This window comes from Pituophis catenifer, unplaced genomic scaffold, assembly GCF_029215685.1.
Source record: "Pituophis catenifer annectens isolate HBS135680 unplaced genomic scaffold, rPitCat1.0.hap2 SCAF_7, whole genome shotgun sequence".
Taxonomy (NCBI): Eukaryota; Metazoa; Chordata; class Lepidosauria; order Squamata; family Colubridae; genus Pituophis; species Pituophis catenifer.
The window spans coordinates 49891936-49915689 of record NW_027256887.1 but is presented as its reverse complement, the minus strand read 5'-3'; the positions used below and the strand labels follow the sequence as shown (position 1 = coordinate 49915689).

The 23754-nt window shown below is 34.4% G+C and overlaps 1 protein-coding gene across 1 annotated transcript in view; it reads right to left on the bottom strand.

The window, feature by feature from the left end:
- METTL25 (methyltransferase like 25) overlaps positions 1-23754 on the bottom strand; it is a 30917-nt gene that overhangs the window by 4509 nt on the left and 2654 nt on the right. The window contains exons 3-10 of the mRNA XM_070947352.1: positions 22794-22900; positions 17518-18156; positions 15709-15853; positions 12104-12198; positions 8212-8241; positions 5114-5187; positions 4365-4458; positions 807-881 (exon numbers count right to left, since the gene is read on the bottom strand). Of these exons, the coding sequence (XP_070803453.1) occupies positions 807-881; positions 4365-4458; positions 5114-5187; positions 8212-8241; positions 12104-12198; positions 15709-15853; positions 17518-18156; positions 22794-22900 (1259 nt within the window). The remainder of the gene's footprint in view (positions 1-806; positions 882-4364; positions 4459-5113; positions 5188-8211; positions 8242-12103; positions 12199-15708; positions 15854-17517; positions 18157-22793; positions 22901-23754) is intronic.

The window sequence follows — 23754 nt, the reverse complement described above, 5'->3', positions numbered from 1 at the left end:
TTGAGAAGAGGCTCCTCCTCTTCATCCTCTTCACTTAAAGGAGCCTCTGGAGGTTCTGAAGGCCCTGACTGAATCTCTGCCTCTGGCACCACATCTTCTTCAGCCTCCTCACTGTCCAACTCAAGCGCGGGCTGCATAGGCTGCTGGCGCAGCACCACACCAGCCTCCTCGTCATCGGGATCAGCAACAATCCACGCAGGCCGCTGGAGGGCCACAACAATTTTGTGACTGCACATAAAAATATCTACAATATTTTTGTTTCAAGAAAATTTCTTGAAATCATTTTTGGCATTTATTGTTCACTTTTATTGAACAGAAAATTACTACATTTTCCCTACCAAATCTATTGAAGAACATGGAATATTTATTTTTAAAAACGAACTGTGTATTATCTTGCCAATTCCATTTTATTGGACATCTTTTAAAAAAGCAGCATAATCTTGATCAAAGTCTATGAAAGATATTAAATATGGTATCTGTTATTTAGTAGCTCTGAGGTGTAACTCAGCATGAAAAACATTTAAGTGGCAGCAATTTTGTTCAAAGCTGAATAGAGTAATTTATTAAAAGGAGAAAAAAACATTCCTAACACTTATTTGACTAGCAAAAGAATCTTCATATGTTCTCAATGAGCGTTAATATAATTTTGGAACAGAATATGCTCCCACTTAAAGGTTATTTGGTTTGTTTCCTTCTTTATAGAAAATATCAAACACAAACTGACCTACTTCATCATAAAATGTTAGCACAAGTGTTATTTGCTAGCATGCTATGCTAGCAAAAATATCCCAATATTTCAATGTTACCATATTAAAAGCTTCCAGTTCATTCATTCTGTGCTTGTATTTTTCAAGGTATTCCAAGACAAGGCTGTCTGAAATCTGCAACAACAAGAACATTGATGATGGCAAATAACATTTGCCTGAGGCATATGCTAAAATTATTTTTATAATTAAAACAGTTCAAAAATAAAACAATTATTTTACGAACAACATTTCCTAATTTATTATAATGGCTTCTCAAACTTTTTTCAAACACACATAACAATACATAAGGAACTATATTTAAAGTATTCAAAAAGCAGTCCGTTTTTAGTATCCAAAAATAGATCAGATCATGAAGACATTAATCTGTAAGCATCTTTAAAACATGCAGCAATTATTACAAATCATTCTTAACAGAATGTTCCCATGTCCCAATTTTTTTAAAAAAGCCAGGTAATTTTCTGAATATTCAATGAACATAGTAATTGTAATTTATAAACTGAGTATGAAACAGTATAGCATGACTGTAAAAAAATAAAACACAATTTTAAGTCACATTAATAGAAGCATAGTTTCTTATTAAATGCTTAAATCGACAATCAGTTTGAAAATCTGTGGCTAGACCACAATGCCTGATTAGATTCATGAAGCATGAACAGTGATAAAATTAACGAAATGAAAGTATTTGCTGTTTTAACCATTTATCTGTTCTACCTCAGAGCATATATTATATATACTGTATGGTTATATACATAATTTTGAAACTCTTTTTCAGTGAATAACTGAGATTCAAAACTTAAAAACTAAAAGCAAAGAACAAAAAGTTTTCATGTATTGATCCAATAATAACAGTCAAAGAATGTGCTGCTGTTCCATCTCCATCTCTTAATTTGCACTGATTTTATCTGGAAATTATAATTTTAGCCAAATTTCTAGCTTAGAAACAAATATATATATATATACATCATCTATATTTTTAGATATAACTGATCTGCTCAAACATGGAGGGACAGAAAACAAGTCACACAGAAAGTAAAGAACATGATGACTGAATCCATTTTTCTTGGACATCTAAGAACTGTCCACTATGCCTAAACTAACAGATGTAAACTTCAATGAATGATCTTTTCATGCAACTATCATGCAACTGAAGAACTGAAGCAGAACTTTGTATCTCCAAATTACTAAAACTTTAGAATGTAAATACAAGGTTACAAACAATTTTTATCAAGAAGTTGCCATATGTTCACATAAAAGAGGTCATCAACTCTTGACAGTGAAAAAATACCAATAATAAAAGTCCATGCTTATTTGATCTTGAATGTTTATCTATCAAGAGATTTGTTCCTTCTTTTCCAACACCTTACTAAAATTTCAGTTTGCTTACTTTAAACTGAAGTCTGTAGTTTGTCAGATGATTCGTGTAGCTATTACAGCTGTTAAAACTGTCAGATTAAACTGAAATTTGGCACTGGGATCATGAACATTGCATGTGAGTTTATATTTAAAGTACAGTTATCCTTGAAATATGGCATAAATAAAAGATTTTACAACTATGCTATCAGCCTTTCATAATCTCACTTGACAACGGAACTACACTGTCTTGTCCACAAATGCCTGATAAATACTTTTACTGAAACGCTTATTATAATTTAGATTATCTATTTGCATTAAAACTCAAGCTAATAAGAAGCAGGCAAACCAAATTCTAAACAGCTGCAAATAATTTCATCCTAAAGTTTTCTTGACAATAGGTTCCACTGAATTTAACCAGGCTTATATCTGAGTAAACTATTGCTAGAATTGCACCATCGCTATTGAAGAAAATTTCACCAGCAAAAACAAGGTTTTTTTTTAATTTCAACTGTTTCTCATTAATTAGTTCTAGAAATGTATATGAATACGTATATAAAATGCTGTGCAGGACCCAGTTTAAATAAAGTAGACATACAGTAATTCCTGCTGAAAGGCCAATTTGTATCTTATAATAAAAGCCATTGTTACTGCTGACTAAGCAGACAAATAAATGCAAGATAAAAACATTCTCTTCCCTGAGATTTCATCTATTCCCTGAATTTGAGATAGTTTTAACATATAGTTTTTAAAAATGTCTAAGTACTGTATGGGTATGAAGTCTAAGAGTCTGTGACTATTTTAGGTATATGCACTTTGGCTAAATACTATGAGGCCAAAGATATATCAAGATATTTCATCATGAACAAATGAAGCTATCGGTGTTCTTTAATAGTAATTCCAAAGTAGGAAAAAAAAGGAAAAGTTGCAAGGATGGATCATTCTTATGGGTCATATGTAACTTGTTTCTCTGGCAAAAATGTTGTAGGTGTCATACGATACAAATAGGCTGTAAGATAGGGCTAGTGAGAAGTTAATAGCTATGGGCATATTATCATCCATTATGTTAGGGAAATGTGTAGTCATAGAAGCAACATATTTATAAAGCTCAGGTAGAACTGAGCTCAATGCAAAGATGAGATTGTGCTATCAACATGTACAGATAGATTATTCTAGATACTTTAAATGTTTTAGGACAATCTATGTATAAAAAGAAGTCAAAATTTATTTACAAATATTATTTTTCACACTGTAACTACATTTAAAATTTGCAATACCATAATATATTAAGTCATTGCTAAAACAAATGTTGGTATCATAATTTGCTTCATGAACACTTATTCCAATATGTATATTTTGCATATCTCTATTTTTAGCAGATCATGTTTCATAACAGATTATGGTAGCAAAACTCATATTCACATTACAGGCTACTAAACTAAAAGAAACATAGGAATTTCCTGTTCTTTAAAATATCACCACACCTGTTTCTTGTTTACTGTCGCTTATCAAAGTGAATTTACCTGTTTCCTTTATTTGATATGATTAATTGACTAATCAATAAGGTACATTATTATTCCTATTCCTCCTCCTCCTCCTATTACTACTACTACTACTGTCTCCTTGTGATTTGACAGAGAAGCAGAAAGACTTCAAACTATATAAAAAATATTGATAAATACTCATTTAAATTTTCAGTGAATTAGAATACATGTTGCACTGGCATGGGGTATGCAATGTCCCAACATTTTCTGTAATTGCTGTTCTAGCATCATTTATCCATGACATTTTATTTTTTAATTACAGTAGATTAAATGCAGAGTGGGGAAATATTCCTCAGATAAATAGCACTTATATCCTGCTTCATAGTGCTTTACAGCCCTCTCTAAGCAGTTTACAGAGTCATCATATTGCCCCCAACAAAAGGAAAATGTAATAAAGAAGGCAAAAAATAATACCCAACCTTGGGAGGATGGAAGGCTGAGTCAACCTTGAGCTGGTGAGAATCAAACTCCTGGAGTGAGCAGTGAGTTAACCTGCAGTACTGAATTCTAACCACTGCGCCACCATGGCTCTTATAAGCCATAAATATTAGAATTTGGCAATGACTATTGTATGTAAATTAGATTTAATTGTCAGCATTTACAAAACTGCATGTTTTCCTTGATCTCAGCATACCAAACAAATAACTGAAATAATCTGCAGTATGTTCACTATATGAATTTCAATTTATAACCAGATATTTACCTTTGATTCATCTAGTTCAAGCTTTTTCAAGGAAATTCTAACATAATCCAAAAATGAAGCTGATTTAGAATATACTTTTCCAATATTACGATCACTGAAATGACAAATTATTTCTTTTGTTATTTTTCCAACATCACACACAGAGAGACACTCAGTCCATGAAGAACAATTCTGCAGTTTTTTGAAGAACTGTCTTGGCTAATCTTCCTCAGCTTGGTTTACCTGAGATGTAATATGGGCTGTAACTCACTGGCATCCCCTCCCCCCTCCTCTCTCTCCTACAGTTTACTTAAGGAACTACTTCTTCCCATTGACAAAGAAATGTTATAGTGGCATTTAATTAAAAACAAAAATAAAAATATATTTATTGTATGTAATAGAATTCATGTGATCTACGTGCCACAAAGGTCACAAATGAGCTATACAATTTGAATGGTCAATAAGCAAGGACTCTCTATATTCTAAAACTCAATACTCAGTCTTCAGTGATAATGACCTATCTTACAACTCTACAGTTCAACCATGAGCCACATATATTCTCTACTGGGATAGCACAGAATTAAAGCAGATTTCAAAAGGTTAGCTTGCTGACAAAACCCAAGTCAAATTAACAGATAGATATTTTTTCAAATAGACAAAAAACAAAAAATAGCTTTTCTTTTAATAAATGTATTGTTCTCAGATTTCAACATCAGCAAGAAGCAAATTTTCTGTTTCTATAACAAAATATAAAATTGCAGCATTATTACCTTCTCTTGATGCCATAACATTCTTCTACAATAACCTGCAGCACAGCCCGATAAAACAAAGATTCTGTGGGTAGCTAGAACAAATCAAACAACAAGAAGTTAAACTGCAACCATAGCCCACAAACAAAACAGCAACAATTATTGGCTATCTTCAACCAGTATTTGTATTCATTTCATCTAATGTTACTAGGAAGTTTCTTATTACTAAAATAAAATATTGCTCTGTTAATATATTGCTGCCAAGCGGAAAACATAAGCAAAACCAGCAGAAAAGGTTGCGCAGAATTGAAAAGAAAGCTGTAAGAATGACAAAGCCATATAGATCAAATTATGCTAATAGGTATTTAGGTTGGACCACAGAAATGAACTCATTTAATCTCCCTAAAATCAGGGGAAAATACTTTGCAAATACTGGTGTCTTTTTTCTCCTTAACAACTTCATCTTCTCTCCTTGGTACAAACAGTACTATGTTTCTAAAACAAGGCAAAGTATTGAAGAATATCTAGGAATAACCATTTTTTAACCTTTTTAAAATTCAGGGTCAAATTCATCCTGCATAAATTCCATCGAGTTCTATAGCTTTGTAATAGGAACACAATGGTGTATAAAGCTGGTGAACTGAAGACTCCGTTTACGTACATATTTTAAAAGGGATAATAAATGATGTAGTACTTATTTAACTTCTACATAAAAGAAACTTATCTGTTGATTTAAAAAGAAAGAATATTTAGAATCCTGCCAATGTCTAGCATTTGTAGCAAATCAAAGTAAACACTTCCAAATTTTTACTATTGTTGTATTTTCAGGAATGAAAGAATAATATTTAGGAAAAGTGATTTATTAGAAGTTTTGGCCAAGATTAGGAAACCATTTCAATCTAACCAGTGTGTTTCTGGTTAAATGTTGGAATATGAATTAGATGATGAATAATCTAGCTTTAAATTAATGCTATTCCAGTCTAGAAAGAAACATTTGGTAACCATTCTTATGAAAACAGCAGCACCACATTATAAAGAAATACAGGCAGCTCCCCAGCTATAAAACTGGAGACGACAAGCGTATTCATTTAAAGAAACAATTTATAAACTTTGACTACATTACAGGAAAAATATGAAAGAACCCAAATGCAAACATTGCTATTAAATCTCTAGAAAAAATATAGGTGTTCTTATATTTGTTTGTCCATGTAACTATATATCTACATTAATAAATACCGTATTTTTTGGAGTATAAGACACACCGGAGTATAAGATGCACCTTAGTTTTTGGGGAGGAAAATAAGAAAAAAGCTGATTGGCAGGAATACCCCCAATCAGCTGTTCCCAGAGGTGAATTTTAGCAGCAGGTTCCTTGGTTGTGAGCTCTGTGCCTTGTTTTTTGCTTTTTTTCCTGCCTCTGAAACTTCTGAAACTCTGTTTCAGAAAAAACTTTTTTTCCTGCCTCTCAAAGCCTTCAAAACAGAGCTTCAGAAAAAAAGCCTCTGAAGCTCTGTTTGGGGGCTTCTTTTCTGAAGCTTCGTTTCTGATGCTTTTTTCAGACTCTGAAACATCCATTTGACAAGCTGGGCGGGGCTACATTCAGAGTATAAAATGCACCTAGATTTTCACCCTCTTTTTTGGGGGAAAAAGGTGCGTTTTATAATCTGAAAAATACGGTATGTAGAAGAACTTGTCAAATTAAGTGAGTCTGAACTATACTTATTCCATAATCATTTGCACTTCAGGAATGAACCTGAGTTACTATGTATATTCCAGTGGTGGGTTGCTCCTGGTTTGGCCCGGTTTGGGTGAGCCGGTAGTGGTGACAATGTGATGCCAGCGAACCAGTTCTCTCTGACTGTGAGCTGGGCCTCCCGCCGGCCCCCGCATTATACCTACCTTTGTTTTTTTTAGCCCAGCTGATAGGCGCGGCAGAGTGGATTGCTGTGCCTCATCTGGGCAGAAATCTAATGCGCTTGGCAGCGCGCAAGTTTGGCGTGCATGTGAGTGAAGCGATCGTGCGCAAAATGCGTGTGTGAGGAGAACCAGTGGTAACACCGGTTGGAACCAACCACTGGTATATTCTATTTGAAGTGTTGGCTTCTTTTCTTAATAAGGACACGCACTACTATTCAACACAGAAAATGAAAATCTATGCTCTTCTCAGGATAATTATTTAGAAAGAATTCCTAGCCTTAGAGATTGGCAAATAGACACAAGAGTGCTACAGAATAAGACATTCCAATAACATCATCAGATACAAGTCCAATTTTCTCTGGAACAGAGAAAATGAATGGAGAACTGCTTGCAGGTAAGTCATGTATTCTTGTTGAATTATAAAAATATGAAATTTTAATATAATATTCTTGTACCTTAATTCCTTTACTGTTGAAAAATTAAGGCTTTTTTTAATGTTCAAAACAGTAATAATCAAATTGTAATACTATACTATCTTCAACCCAATCTATCAGGATTGATTTTAAACATTACTGCAATGAAATAAGACTCACAAATTGTTTATATTGATTTAATATTCAGGTGTTCCTTGCTTAATGACCACTTGTTCACAGTGACCATTCAAACTTATGAGGCATTGAAAAAATTGTCTCATATATCTACCTCCTCATTTGCAAACTTCTTTGGCCAGTTCCAACAAGCAAAGTCAATGAGAAAGCCATCAGGAAGTTGTAAATAACAAGTGATGTCCTCGCTTAATGACCAATGGTGATCTGCTTAATGATGGGAAGTAGAAATGCCAGAATTTCCACTGCTAAGTAGTGTGATTATATGACTTCATGCTCTTTGACATCATTTAGCAATAGAAATTCCAGATTCAATTAAGGAACTTGTTAACTGGGGATTATCTCTATGTTCTTTCTATTTTAGTCACTCTTAATTAACTGATTAAATTATTCAGTTAAATTATTTTATCATAACGAAGGCCAGAAAATGTCATGGTGCTGATGATGCAAAATATCAATCTATCTCCAGTTCAAGCTTTACTGTTTGCCAGCTATTCCATTCTAGCAAATTACAAAGTTCAACATAATGTCATGTGTTCAAAGTATTCAAAGAAAGAAAATAACTGTCATTAGAATGGTTAAACAGATATTACTTACCATCTGACCAACTGCAACTCTTTCCAGAGCCTTTAAAAAAAATTAAGCCATTTATTCATTTAGATAAACTTTATAAATAAGCAGACTTCATGAAAGAAAAATATTTTAACAAATTATATATTAAGATGCTTCTTTAAAAATGTAATCACTTCATGATATTTAAAAATATAATATTTGTGTTTGTAATATATATGCACACAAACTGAACACTCTCTTCTGCAAAGAGCCAAGATGATACTGAGCTGTTTATTTTATATGTATTTTTTTTCAAAACTTAGTGAATAATTTAGTCTCTCATTTTCCTAATTCATATTCAGTAATGTCAAGTACATACATTTGGAACATATGACCTTAAAATGATAATATAGTTTGAAATGTGCAATCATGAAATAAAAATTATTAGATTAAAACAGGATACCAGTTCACTTCTGCAAAATTACAAAATAATGCATCAATGTCTCCTCATTAATATATAAACTTAATAAAGTAGAACATCAATCCGCAACCTCTATGCTAATATTAGATAGTATCTCTGCAGGTCTCTACCTTACTGACTCTAATTCAAACTCTAAATTCAGTTCATTCAATTATTATGCTCTTTCACGCTTGAAAGATAGAACACTCTGTTAAGAAGTTTCTTTTGGGTTTTAGTAACAAAAGCTACAAACCAGGGCTGTGCATGATTTGCAAATGATTCTGAAGAATTGCTTTAAATTCTATGCAACTGTAAACTCAACATTCTCATTAGTAATAAAAGCTGCTGCTTTTATTTATTATTTTTGTGCAATCCAGAAAAATATATTTATTATTTATTTCTTAAGATTTCCATGCAGCTTCATTACTGCAATTAGGGAAAATATTTATTTATTATTCATTTTAAATTAGTTCTGAGCAGTTCTCAAGGGGGAAAAAGCATTAGGAACAAATAAAAGTGAAACAAGCAGCAAGAAATCAAAACAGCAAGTAATATGGCTTTCTCTTAAATGGTACTTTTTAAAGAAGTCAGGTCATTAAATTGACTCTTAAAAAGTACCAGCATCCTTTTTCTACTTCACACTTTTGTTGATCTTTTTAAAAAATCAGAAGTTGATGGATGAACAAGATTAATACCCTGGGGGCTTGAGCATTTTGCACTTAACTTTTGATCCAAACCAGATTGTGTCAGCTTTTCACATGGAAGGAATATCCAAACTAATATAATGTGAATAGGACCTTTTTCCTCTGTACATAAAGAGTTATAAAATTCCCTACTCATTTTACTAGATTATGACTGGCATCCACACATTTGCTTGAAAAATAGCAACATTCCACAGTTGTTAATTGCCTGATTTATTTCACATCTAGTTAGACACTTCTTATATGCGTTTATTAACTTCTATTATAAGCTTTTGTTTTCCAGTTTCTTTTGATTTCCCATTCTTGTAATTACATATAAAATATGAACAATGATCACTGAATGAATGGCAATGCCATTCAAATACAGTATTCTACTAACAAATCTCATGAGATTATATTTTTACTTTCTGCATCTTGCCAGTTAAAAACTTTACATGAACTGTTAAAATTCATACAGCTTTAACTCTTTAAAAAATCTAACAGAAAATTATGCAACTTTAAATCAACTTCCTCCTTCCTATTTTCTCTACAGAGCCATGTTCATAGTTAGAGATAGGATACACATTGAAGATTGAAGAAATGCATAATAACATCCTACTTTTTATTATGGCAAAACAATGCTCCTAAAACATTTGTTAAACTGTTGAGAGGCCAAAATGAGTGGAATTCAGCTATTGTCCCCCCCCAAAAAAAAATCCCTCTATGTAATCATACACAATGGTACATCAGTAAAAATTAAACTTTTTATAATTCCAGAAAGTGTTATTAAGAAGATATATTTAGCCATTAGACAATTTGCAATTTGTTGGCTACACAGAGAGATAAAATATTTTCTTTGAATGGGCAAAGCTATTGACAGTCTTTCCATAAAGGATAGCTTTTAATTATCTTCTCTATTTTAAAATCTGAGCATAGTGTTCAAAACAAAAATAGAGAAAGTCAAAGAAACAACAAACAGGAATGCATATGAATATCCAGTCAGGAGATCCAGATGATCTCTCTTCAGCCATCTTCTGAAATGAATACATGCTAAAACTCAAGAACTATTTTAGGACTGTGTTTCCCAAAATATGGTTCACAGCCTGGTATCAGTGCTTATATATAAAAAAAAATCTGGTCCTTAGAAAATATATCCACAACTGCTCTCTTTCTCTCCAACCCGAGTGCTGCAGCCACAATCTTGCAAACACTCTGATCAGAGAAAAGGAACTTTTGGACAGAGTTGGGTTAAAGCCTTAAAACCATGTTTTCTGCATACATAAAAACCTACTGGCTATTTTCTGTATATGTAGTATAATAACAAAGTCTACAGAAAAGCTGTAATCCCTAACTATAACTATTTGGGAAATCTTATTTTAGGAGATAATTAGTAGGTACCTTAGCCAATCAAAACAACTTCACTGTATTTAAAATTCTATGGGTATGATTTTTGTCTTCTTTATTACATTTTCCTTTTTTCTCAATACATTATTTTATATATCTTTAGCTTTGGCTTAGTTGGTTAAATAAGGAGACTTCTCATTAAAATATTCTCCACATGAAAGACTGCATAAATTGGCAGCTTCTCTTGTATTTCAGAATTGCCACATGGCTTATTACACATTTTAGGATTTTTGGCTATTCAAAGGCTTTCTGTTCTTCCCAGGTAGACTGAAGGAGATGTCCTTGTTGGAAGCGGTAACAAAATTTCAACCAAACAGAATAGGTATATCAGGGGGTTCTGCTTTAACTGATGACTACCAATGCTACTGAAGAAAAACAAAGTGCAAAGAAAGCAACAGTCGCTTGAATGCACTTGCTGGAATTATTAAAACGGAGGCAGAGGATGAGCAAGTCAAAGAGGCAAAGATTGAAGTATATAAGAGGATCAGACAAGGATTAAATAAGCATTTGGTTCAAGGAAAGATGTTTCAAGACAGGATAGCATTGCAACCAGAAGCAGTGAAGCAAATCTAATCTATGATTTGTTTAACATTCTGCTACCCCATTATGATTTATAGTTAGCTTTTGTGAAAATGCTAATGAGTCATATGAATTTGAATCTAACCAGGGAGAGGATTTAAGTGTCAGAAGAACAGACACTCAAAATAAATTTGCTTTAAAATCTGAATGCATTTCATGGCTTGTCACCATGCTATGATAATGTAAATTGCAAATGAATAAATATTACATATTTAAAAAATTCAGCTGTGTCCATTATACAGCAAGCAACACAATAGTCAATTGTATGTAGCCTAGTATATTTAGTATATTTAGTATATTTATATTTATATATAAACCTATTTATAATTTATAGAGTTCTCTATCTGGTGCAAACCCAGAAAGTAGGATTAAGTAAACTATGGTTATCTAAATATCGGGTAACCGCATTATGGATATATAGAGTCATTCTATTAAAAAGATACCATAGATCTCATTCTGCAGTGAAAAGACCACCTTATTCACTATGCAGGTATTAGAACCAGTAAAGACTAATAAAATTGTCAATTGTACTGCATTTTTACTGACTTTTTCCTTAATTTCTCTTCTTTTACATTAGCATTTCTCCTCTAAACTTAATAAAATATGGATTCAATGCAATCAGTTTTGGTTCTTTTTTACCAGTGTCTATTGTTTCAAACTTACAGAGACACAACATGCAATTTATTTATTTTTTACAAATGATCACTGTTTTTATTAATCAATACACCATGATCTATTATTCAACATATCCTGAATTCTGTGCCAAAGCTATGAATTCGCAAGTCAAACAGAAGCAGAAAAAAGGAATCCATACCAAACAGGCAGCCATTCTAGCATTACGACCACAGAACCATCCCTTTTCTTTCAAATAGCGGCCCAAAGGGAAACCCCATATTCCCTGAGTTCCTTCTGCAGAAAAAAGTAAAATAATTACATTGTTTCATCTTGTACATATGAATCCATAAATCCCTTTATGAACACCTATGTCTGTGTTCAAATCACGTAACCATAAACAGCAATGACATTTTACGCTAACGAACTGTGAAAACGCAATTCTTGCAAGGAGTTTTAACGATCTGTAGTATGAAGCAAGAAAACTGGGTTAATTAAAGCATGGTAGCGATTTACAATATGGTTTAAAATATGGATGAAAGAATGCAATTTAAACTGATTAACAAAACATAGCATATTAATAGAGATTATTTAAAGCTATTTAAGTAACTTGTTTATTTCAAATTTATTAAAACTACCCAAGTTTGATGAATTTGGATCTAACAGTCTGAACAAAATTATTTCAATTAGGAATTACATTTTAAAAGTGTGTGTGTGCGCGTGTGAGCGTGTATGTGTGTAAAATTCCTTTCTCACCCCTATGGGGGGTATGTATGTTCCTCAATTCAGGTTCTCTACTAGGAGTTTGAGGGTTCTGTGCAGCATTTTACCTGTAGCTAGCACTGCACTCTTTTGGACAAAGAGCTCTGATGTCATTCCTGGAATCTGTTGAAGCCACTCTCCCAGTTTAGGAGTCACCTGAGTGCACCTACCATTATTGGGACCAGTGTTGTGTTTACTTTCCACATCCTCTTTAGTTCCTCCTTCAGGTATTTCTCCCTCATCTCATCATCTCATACTCTTTCTTGCTGTTGTTGCTGTCCGTTGGCATGGTTACATCTATCACCACTGCTGAATTCTGATCTATTACCACGATATTTGGTTGATTGGCCAGCACCTACCTGTCAGTCAGAATCTTAACCCTGTAATTTTCTAAAACCTTCTGTGGCATCTCTCATCTGGAGTTGGGAAGATCTAGCCCATACAGTGTGCAGACATTTCTCATGAGACAAGAGTGTCTGTCTGTCTGTCTGTCTGTCTGTCTGTCTGTCTGTGTCTGTCTGTCTGTCTGTCTGTGTCTGTCTGTCTGTCTGTCTGTCTGTCTGTCTGTCTGTCTGTCTGTCTGTCTGGTTTCCCCAAAAATACAACCTACTCAGAAAGTAAGTCCTAGCTTGGTTTTTACATGTGTGCCCAATATAAACCCTACCCCCTCAAATAAGCCCTAATTAAGACCTCGCCCACTCCAGGGTGCACAGGTAAAAATTAAGCTAGGGTGGATATGGGAGCTGCCCTACTACTTACCTTCGGATAGTTGCAGCTAGGCCTCGCACACGTCGGCCCATTTCTTTTGCTGCAGCCGGAAAGACTTTCCTGAAGGCCTCTGTAGCCGATAACAGAGGTCTGGATCGATCCGGAGCTCTGTTATTGGCTGAAAAGGCCTTCAGGAAAGCCTTGCTAACCTTGCCGGATGAAGACAGTCCTGAAGGCCTCTGATAGCAAAAAAGAGGCCGGGGTGATGTGCACAAATAAGGAGAGTCAGGGGACAACATCCCCCCTTGAAAATAAGACCCAGTGCCTTTTTTGTGGCAAAAATAAAAATAAGACAGGGTCTTATTTTCAGGGAAACACGGTATCTATCTATTTTTTTTTACTGAATTAAATCCTTCCTGTAACAGAATTATTTTTTAATTCAGCACATTATTCAAAATAATGATAATTAAATAAATAAACAGAATGTCTATTTTCTTTTTATCACCATACTTATGCTAGCCAAACAGGAAGGGATATTTAACCGAATTTGAACATGTGAAATATTTCTTCTTGTTGCTTTACTTCAGCCTAGTAGGGTACATATATCATACACTGTGGTAAAAATCCTTGTTCACCTCACAGGTTGGGATCACTAATAATGATTTGTTTTTCTTTTAATGTTGCATAAAGACAGCCATTTGTGTTAAGCCATACACTATAATAATGTGTGAATACCCAGCCAGTTGTAACTTATTACACAAATCATGGTAAAGTAAAATACAAAATGACATAAAAATTATGGCAAAACAGGAAACAACCTAGACTGTCCTTCATGGGTTATTTTGCACACAAGCCTCCAACATGGATTTGATGGATAGATATTAATAGCTATTTTGATGGAAGAAATCAGTGAAGGAGAAATTGCTTTTAAATCACAGCAGGGTACAGCATGTAAACATTGTAAAAGTAAACTAGGATTGCATCGTGTGACTCAGTAAGCTAAATTTAATTCACACTTGTGAGTCTAGACTATTATCTTTAAGAAGCCAATAATAAAAGGTACCGTTTAGCCTGATGGAATGCATAAACACATGTACAAACTCTTTCAGAAATACACAAATATAAATATAGGTTTTAAATATGAAAACAGATTTTGTAATTTTACCTCAAAGACAGAAAATCCTTCATCAAAATATGGTATATTTCATATAAAGTGAAATTACTAGAGTATGCCATCTACATGGGCTGTCCCAAAGTTCACTTAGTATCTGCAGCTTGTCCAGAATGCAGTAGTGTGGGCAGATACCTCAATGTGCTCATATTACACCTGTGCTCTATGAGCTGCACTATTCTCATTGTGAGGTGTCCTTGGTGACTAGCACTCATGACATTACCTAGTTTGGGTAGTGAAATGTCTGTAACAAAACAACCAAGCTCAGAGAGGACTGAGGACTCCTCAGTCCAAATACTCCTTTATTACTTTCCATTGTCTTTTGGGTGGAATTAAGGTGCAGATTGTCACCTATAAAACCCACCATGGTATGTGGCCAGTTTGTTTGTGGGGCTACCTGTTCTCAGCTGTTTGTAGCATTCTCTAGATCCAGAAAGAGGTGTCTCCTCCAGATCCTTTCAACTAGAAAATGTGGACATTTTGAATTTTTCGTATTTTACACCACAGAAAAACATGAAAAAATGTATTCCAAAATATATATATTCCCAAAATTTTCTGTACTTTCTGAAATGTGGGTATATATATATATATACATACATACACACACACACACACACACACACACACACACACACACACACACTATTATCTCTGAACCTTTTAAACCTCTGTACATGCCTTTTCATCTATGTTGACCACTGATAATTTTAAGCCAGTTTGGATGAGATATTTGCAACTATAATAGTCTACTACTCTTTAAAATGTCACATTCTGAAGTTGAATTGTTTTATAAAGGAAATTTTGTAAGCAGCAACGTTTCCAGAAATATATATGCATAAGTTACCATATAATGTATTACCCTGAGGTTGTTCTCTATATATTGCCAAGGGCATTCATTCTGTAAGAGGATGGAATTGTAATAATCATGAACAAACACATTTTTTTACTGAGGTGAAGTAAAAACAGATGTCCCCGGGGCCACATAAAGTGTTTTGCATTAATAAGCCTATAACCATTACAAAACTGAAAAAAGAATCCCAAACAGGAAAACCACAGGGCATTCAGAAGTGACTTCTCCACAGAGCATAATTAAAAACAGCAAAAATGATTCAATGACAGGAAAAATGATAAGCATTTATTAATTCCATACGCCCTTAAAGACTTACCTTCATGCATTTCATGTTCCTCTGAAAGCAAATGGTAGCAACAACCCACACTGCAAACTGCCTTGATTTCAGGCACAGCATTAAACAGTTTCAATGTGCTTGGAGCAAGATCACCACAGGTATGCAGACCCACAAGTATACAGTCCTAGGAAACAAAACACAATTCAAACCAGGATATGAGAGTTAGATGAGCACATATGCTAATAATTATCATTGTACACATCATAACAATCTTGGACTGAGATCAGTAAATTATGAAATCTAGAAAAATTCTAGTTCCTTGAGGTTAAGGCGAGTTATATTTCTATTCATTTCTCTCTCATCCGGGCAATCCTCTACCATAGTAATGGGAAGATGGTCTGTTGACAAGATAACAGCAGAATTTGGAAGAAGTCTGAATTAGGAAAGTCTGCCTATAGAAACCACTCTTTCCTCCCCACCACCACCATATCGAACAGAGAGATTGCTTTAAAAAGTGGAGGGGGGGGTGATTTCTCCTGTTCCTGACCTGTTTTTCTCTTCCCTATCACTTGTGGAGCAGAGATTGAAGAGGAAGGGATTACAAGAGAATAAGCAGGCACACAATGGGGTATACACCAGGCTATTTGCATAGCATACTTATAGCTTCCAGACCCACAAAGCTTTTGATATGTATTTCTCATTTGTGTGTCTGACTCTTTTGAATTTCCTTTTTCTCCAATGAATGCAAATACAAACAATAATTTCCTTCCTTGCTGGGGTGAGTGTTCTAAAAGGCCAGGGAATGAGAAAAAGGAAAGTACAGTCACAGTCATGTTTACAATTTATCAACCTTCATTTAACAACAGACATACCAGTTCCCATTGTAATTGCTAAATGAGGACTGCCTGTATTACTTTTGATATGCAGATTCACTCCATCTTAAATGCATGCTTTACATACTAAAATTTGATAATCTAAAACTGTTAGATTAGCATATAGCATGGAAGAATGTGATAGAACAAAAAGTTCTCCTCCTGATGATAAAAGGTTTTAGCTGGCAGAGAGGAACTAGCTATAATCTGTTGAGTTCTATTAATTAGGTGGTAATGTATTTCTTGATTTTGTAATCATCTTTCCAAATGTTGTTAAACTGACTTCACAATATATCTAAAATGCAAGAATCTGAAGCAAGGGATTTGCTATATACAATTTTTGCAAACACAGCACTGGTAAAATTTGTTTGTTATGTTCATTGTTTGATTACATATCTTAATTTGCAAATTTTTTTTGTCATGATAAATTGATAAATTGAATTGCATTCAAGCATTACCTCTTCCCATTGTCTCCCTCCCCCTACTTCATAATTAAATTAGAATAATCTATACAAGATTTAATTGTGTATACATTGTGTATATTGTGCTACAATTGTTATTAATATGAAATAATTAAAATTTGTATGAACTTTCTGGTAAAAAATGTAAATCACATCACATGAACATGGAATATTGTAACTGAGCTGGTTACCAAGTGCCCAAAATGCAATTATGTGACTGCAGGGATGGGGAGGGAGTGCCAGCATCAGAACTGGGTTGTAAGTACATTTTGGGAATTCTGTCATAACTTCAAATTGTCTCAAGTGCCCAATTGTTATAACACATATAGCATATAATATAGTAATGTAATTGTAACGTTATATATAAATGCAAGTTTACTATGCCACTTTTTAGGAACAATGGTATTCCTGTAAATACATTTTATCTTGTATCCTCTAAACTCTTACAGAAAAGCAGTCTTAATTCAATTCAGACTCCAAAATCAGATTAAAAAGTTGAAACAAGAATAAATAACCTCCAGATCTCCAACAATATCACGTAGCTCTGTTTCTGCAGTTATGAACGATGTCAACGGAAAATAAATGTTGGTCTCCTTTGACCGGCTGGCTTTGGCTTTCAAAGAGGCCACCTTCCTTTGTTCTTTCTCTTCTTCACAGAGCTCTCTGCAATTACGTCTGGATGAACAATCCACTTCTACAGCATCAGTAGGCAGAATATCTAGAAATACGTTTTCTGGTATATTGTTCTCAATGAGTTGTACCCGAACCTCAGGCTTGAGTTCATACTGATTTTTAGTAATGCTTGTATTAGGATCTGGGCTAATTTCAGCTGATTCAATACCAAGAGCATCTGAAACAGCCACTTGGACCTGGTTCTGTAGACTTTTATTAGTTCTTAACCACTTTTTACTAGTGTTTGCGTTATATTTTTCCTTATCTTGTTCTGCACTTTTCTTGGTTTCTTTCAATGTCGGATCTCTGACATTTGCTTCTGCACGTCTTTGATAGGCTGTCCAGTGTTTTTTTAATTTCCTGTTTCTTTCATTAGCTCCATGGGTGTTTGTGTTTGAAGAATCAATTCCATAAACCTTTAGATTATATTGCAATGACAAGAAAGAGCTCAGGTAACCTTTTCCAGAACCCAGATCAATTACCTAGAATGTAAATAATAAGAATTTTTTAAAAGTAGCAGATACCCCTTCTAAAACTTAGCATAAATTTATCCTGAAAATTATAAGAAAAAAAAGTGCAGTTACTTTTAACAGATGGCAATATTTGGATCAGTGGTGGGTTCCTCCCAGTTCCGCCGAGCCGGTAGCGGTGAAAATATGACGTCACCGAACCAGTTCTGCCCCCCCACCCCCCCGCGTTATTCTTACCTTTTATTTGCCCCACCCCCAATCTATTGCTGCCTCCTGAATCCCAGCTGATGGCTAGAGAGAAAAAAACTGTTTAAACTCTTGCGGGGGCTTCAAAGGGCCACCCTACAGCTGATCAGTGTTAAAAGAAAACAAATGAGTAGACCAGTCCCTGCAAAAATACATGAGTAGACCAGTGCCTGCAAAAATACATGAGTAGACCAGTGCCTGCAAAAATACATGAGTAGATCAGTGCCTGCAAAAATAAATGGGTAGACCAATGCCTACAAAAATACATGAGTAGATAAGTGCCTGCAAAAATAAATGGGATCGGTACAGGTCTGCAAGCAGTTAAAAGCCTGCTAAATCCTAAATAATTGTCAATTGACCATCAAGCCACACCCACAAAATAAACCACGCCCACAGAACCGGTAGTAAAAAAGTTTAGAACCCACCCCTGGTTTGGATGATAAGACTTTATATTAATAAACTATAAATAAGCCCCCTGCATTCATATTTTTAATCCTTTTTTGCATTTTATGGGAACAAGCCAGCAACATAAACTACAGAATCTTGTTTATCTGACCACGGGAAATGATAGTCAATGGTGAAAAATGGAAGCCAAGTCAGGCTTCATATCTGGGCATGGGTCAAAAACTCTGTTGATCATTTTTGTGGAAGACTTGCAACATGAGATGAATAGAGTATTCTTCTGGACTGATCACAGATATTGGACATTAAAGGTACTTATGTTATAGTAGTTCCATTTCTTGTTGCATCAGTGCTCCTTGCATCAGCAAGGAGACTGAGCTTCTGGTCACTCTGACAGATGAGTTTTCATTCCATGATTTTAATATTTATATAAAACCATAGGAAGAGATCATCCATCAATTAGGGATAGGTAATCATCAGCAGGATGATGATACTCAATTGAATTTTTCCACTACCTGACCTAGGAGGCTATGAGTTACTGGATGAAATAAAAAATAATCCCAACAAGATGAATTGTTTTTCTTTTATCACAAAACCATCTTTCTCTTCCTTTAGATGGGATCTCTCTCCCTCTGAAGAAGCAGATTTGTAACCTGAAGGTTCTTCTGAACTCAAGACTTCCTTCTTGAACAGCAAGCTAAAAGTGTGGCTAGGAAAATCTTTCCCCACTTTTGGTGACTATCATTGGATGCTCTTTTTATCTCATGTTTGGATTGCTGCAATGCATTTTACTTGGGACTGCTTCAGCAAGGTATTCAAAAATTAAAATTAATGCAAAATGCAAAAGCCAATTCAGTAAGTAAGAGCTGTTTCAGGCAGATTATCACCTGTATTGTAGACACTGCACTGGCCAAAAATAAATTTCTGGGTACGTATCAAAGTGCTGGTTAAGTATTTTATGATTTGAATTTTTATCTGCAGAATCATCTTCTCCAACTGGAATCTGCCCATTCTGTACATGAGCCCCTCCCCTCAAAAAGCATAGTCAAAATGCAATTCCAGTGTGCAGCTAGAGAGGTAAAAGTTTAAAACTGGCCTTGATAACTGTCCCAGCCCTCTGTTACAGCTTGTTCCTAAGGTCAGATTGGCCCGTTCACTTTTAAAGTTTTGCAAATTAATAAAGGCAATTTTCTGTTAAACATGTGGGACAGAGGTGGAATATACTGAGTTTGTGACCTCCTGGTCAAATTTTTGATTTTTTAAAAATCTAGTTTTGTGGTCCAAATCTAGTAGCCCTACTGAAGTTTTATCTTAGAAACAAAGGGCTTAGAAAAGAGAGAAAACCCATATGCCTTTTAACAAGTACTTTCTTGTTAAAATAGGTAAAATCTACCAAAAATATTATTATCTCCAACAGAGACAAAATAAACTTTATGACATAGGTGCCAACAGTAATTGTGTATATTTTTGCTACATTCAGTTCTTAAAAGTGATTAAAGTATTGATCAATTTCAGAGCAAAAAAAGCAACATAAAATTTTATTGCAGACTATTTCTTTTTTCCTGTAATAGGCACAATGGGACATGTATATTTGCTTTTATTGTTAAAAATTTCTGTGGATTGGTCAACAAGAAGCCTGTTAATAAAGCATTTTTACAAATTCAAACATACTAGGCATGACTGAGATGTAGATGAGAAACATGTCAGAGCTGACAATTTGTGAAATATGAGATGACTAACAGCTCCTTAGCATTTCCATGGCCTATCATGAGCTGACCTTTAGAATGGAGCAAGCTGATATGCATCATATTGACATGCGGTTTGTTCTACCCCAATTCCAGGCTATATAAATAATCTCTGGATATGATTGGATTCACTGAAGCCAAATATTTTCTCCGTTCTTTCTATAGATCTTATATATTAAAATGAGCTTTATGCTTCTTAGCCTGCTATGACTGCACATTATTAGGCCTAGGTCTAGAGGCATTTCCTTTCTTCTTCTTCTTCTTGTGCCATATCCGTCATTGGACATTGGCGATCATGTTAGCGATCCTATTTTTATCAACAGCCGCATGAAAAAGTGCTGCTGAGTTTTGTCCAAACCAGTTCCTTAGATTTTGAAGCCATGAGGTTTTTCTTCTGCCTGGACCTCATTTGCCTTCAATCTTTCCCTGGAGGAGTACATGAAGTATGCCATATTTTTCTGGGTGTCGCATCACATGTCCAAAATATTCTAATTTACTTTACCACAGCAATTATTCAAGAACTTTTCTTCTGATTTCTTGCCATGTTTTGTGTACACAACTAATTATCAGTCATTGCTTGATTGATAGGCAGAACCAACCAAGGACAATGTCAACTCCTATATGCTACAAAAGGTTTCTTAACAATCAAATCTCATTTTTGGTTGCAGAAAGACAAATTATTATCCATCTCCTTTAAACATTCAGAACTGCCACCGCATGCACAGTACAGGAAGTTCTCGATTTACAACCACAATTGAGCTCAGAATTTATGTTGCTAAGTAAGACATTTGTTAAGTGAGTTTTGCCCTACTTTACAACTTTTCTTGCCATGTTTGTTAAGCAAATCATTGCAGTAGTTAAATTGGTAATAAGGTTGTTGAGTGAATCTGGCTTCCCCATTGACTTTGTTTGTCAAAAAGTTGCAAAAAGGAAATCTTATGACACTGGGACAATGCAACCATCATAAAAACGAATCAGTTGCCAAATGTCTGAATTTTGATCATGTGACCATGGCATGCTGAAATGGTCGTAAATATGAAAAACTGTCATAATTTATTTTTTTCAATGCCATTGTAACTTCGAACGGTCACTAAATGAACTGTTGTAAGTCGAGGACTACCTGTATTATGAAATACTTTACTAGTAAAGCCCCAATGGATCTTATTCTAGGGAGGGTTTTTTTGCCACTTGGTAAAGATGGTTTTGATTTAACAAACCTTTCTTACATCCTAAATATATTCTATTGTATTTGAAGCGTATTTTAACTGGGGTTTCTGCTGATATTCTTAAATGTGATTTGTAATATGTTCAGTAGAGCATATGCACAAGAAGAATGAAACATTATTTTTATCAAGGTTTTTCCTCATCAGCTGATTGGATTATGGTGCATTTCAGACCTACCCAATTGTGCTAAAGATGATTACAGCCATCTTTCACACAGAAATCAGAAAAGCAAAATAATGCTATTGTATGAGGTTTAATTTTTATCATCTAATCATCAACCATTGTACAGTCTGAGTAGAAAGATAAAGCTAGGGATAGTATAAATTCTTTTGCTGAATTAGAAACTTTTAGAAAGCACCCTTGAGATTACTATTGCTATAAACAGTGTACTTCATTTTACAGATCAAAGCTGTTTACATTTGGCATATTCTTATAAGAAGGACTAAAAAATATCTAATATAAAGATGCCCTTCACAGTTTATTAAAACAAAAACAGTAATTAGTAAAATTAAAGAAATTGTGACTGCCTCAGACAGTGATCATTCAGTTATGACAATGATGAAAAAGGTACTTTGATATCAATCTTCACATTTATAACCTTTGCAGGTCTATAACGCAAAGGAAAGCTGAAGCAAGATCATCCACACAGTCATGGTTTCAATAAGCAACCACACTGCTGAATGACCAAGCTGCTGGCTCCAACTGTGGTTGTTAAATGAAGACAACCTATACATAGAAACACACTTATATTTACTCTTTATCTTAACTTCCTTCATAACCACAGAAAATTAAGCCAAATATAATTTTCTTTAGTTTAATCTAAATTCAATTCACATTTAATAAAAACATATCCCATTTCTAGCTTCTGACTCTTTAATTGGGCTTCTTAAATGGAGAAAAGCAAACCTAGAACAAAGTCTAATTTGATATTATAATCTTCCTCAACAGGAAATAGCATCTCCTCTAGCACATCCAAGCCTTTGAAAGGAATTCAACCCAACCCCAAAGGGATAAAGTAATAAAAATTCTTACCTGGTTTAAGCCATAATATTTTGCAATGCCATCTACTAAATCGGACATCAGTTTTACTTCATGTGATTTCTTATCATTCATAAAATTATCTGTTTTCATTTCTACCTCTGATCAAAAAGAAATACACATTTAGCTTAAGAGTTTGGAGAAACATATATTACTAAAATATTGTTATATGTGCAGCTTATTTACAAACTATGGCTATGCTCCAATAAATACTGGTAAGTAAAAATGCTCTGAACCAATATTACAATATATTTGCTATGCAATGGTTTCTGATTCTGACTTTCTGACAAAAGTTTCCAAAGATCTTAAATAATAATGCAGGCTCACAAATGTCATGTTTAAAATCTATTTGTGAGCCAGTCCAGAGATAAAATTACATATCATCGCTTGCCTTTATATACTAGAACAATCAAACAGATGTCAACTCATATAAATACCATATTGTTCCTTTTGTCCTATGTAAGGGAAGGTCATTGGAGAGCCAGGAAGAAAACAGAGGCAAAAGAAACAGAATGATCCAAGTGCTGAGATTGTTCCCTCCCATTTGAAGTATATGCAAAATATTTCTGTACTTGCTTAGAGCAAGAATATTCAGGGAATATTGAATATTTTTGGGAAAAGGAAATTCTTTCCAAAATAAGGAAAACTGTTTCTTTAATCAGGCATTAAAACTACTTCATATGGAAACTACAAGCTGAAAATCCATGTGATTCAGAAACAGCTCTTATTCTGTCTGTCTGTTTGATTGAGGGAGCTCAACCAATCTCATTGTACATATGTTGTGCACTGACAATAAAGATTTGAAATTGAAAAGAATAACTCATGGCGGCAAAAAGACTTAATACTCCTTCCTCCTCCTATTTTCTCCACAACAACCCTGTGAGGTGGGTTTGGCTGAGAGAGAATGACTGGCCCAAAGTCACTCAACTCACTCTCATGGCTAAGGCGGGATTTG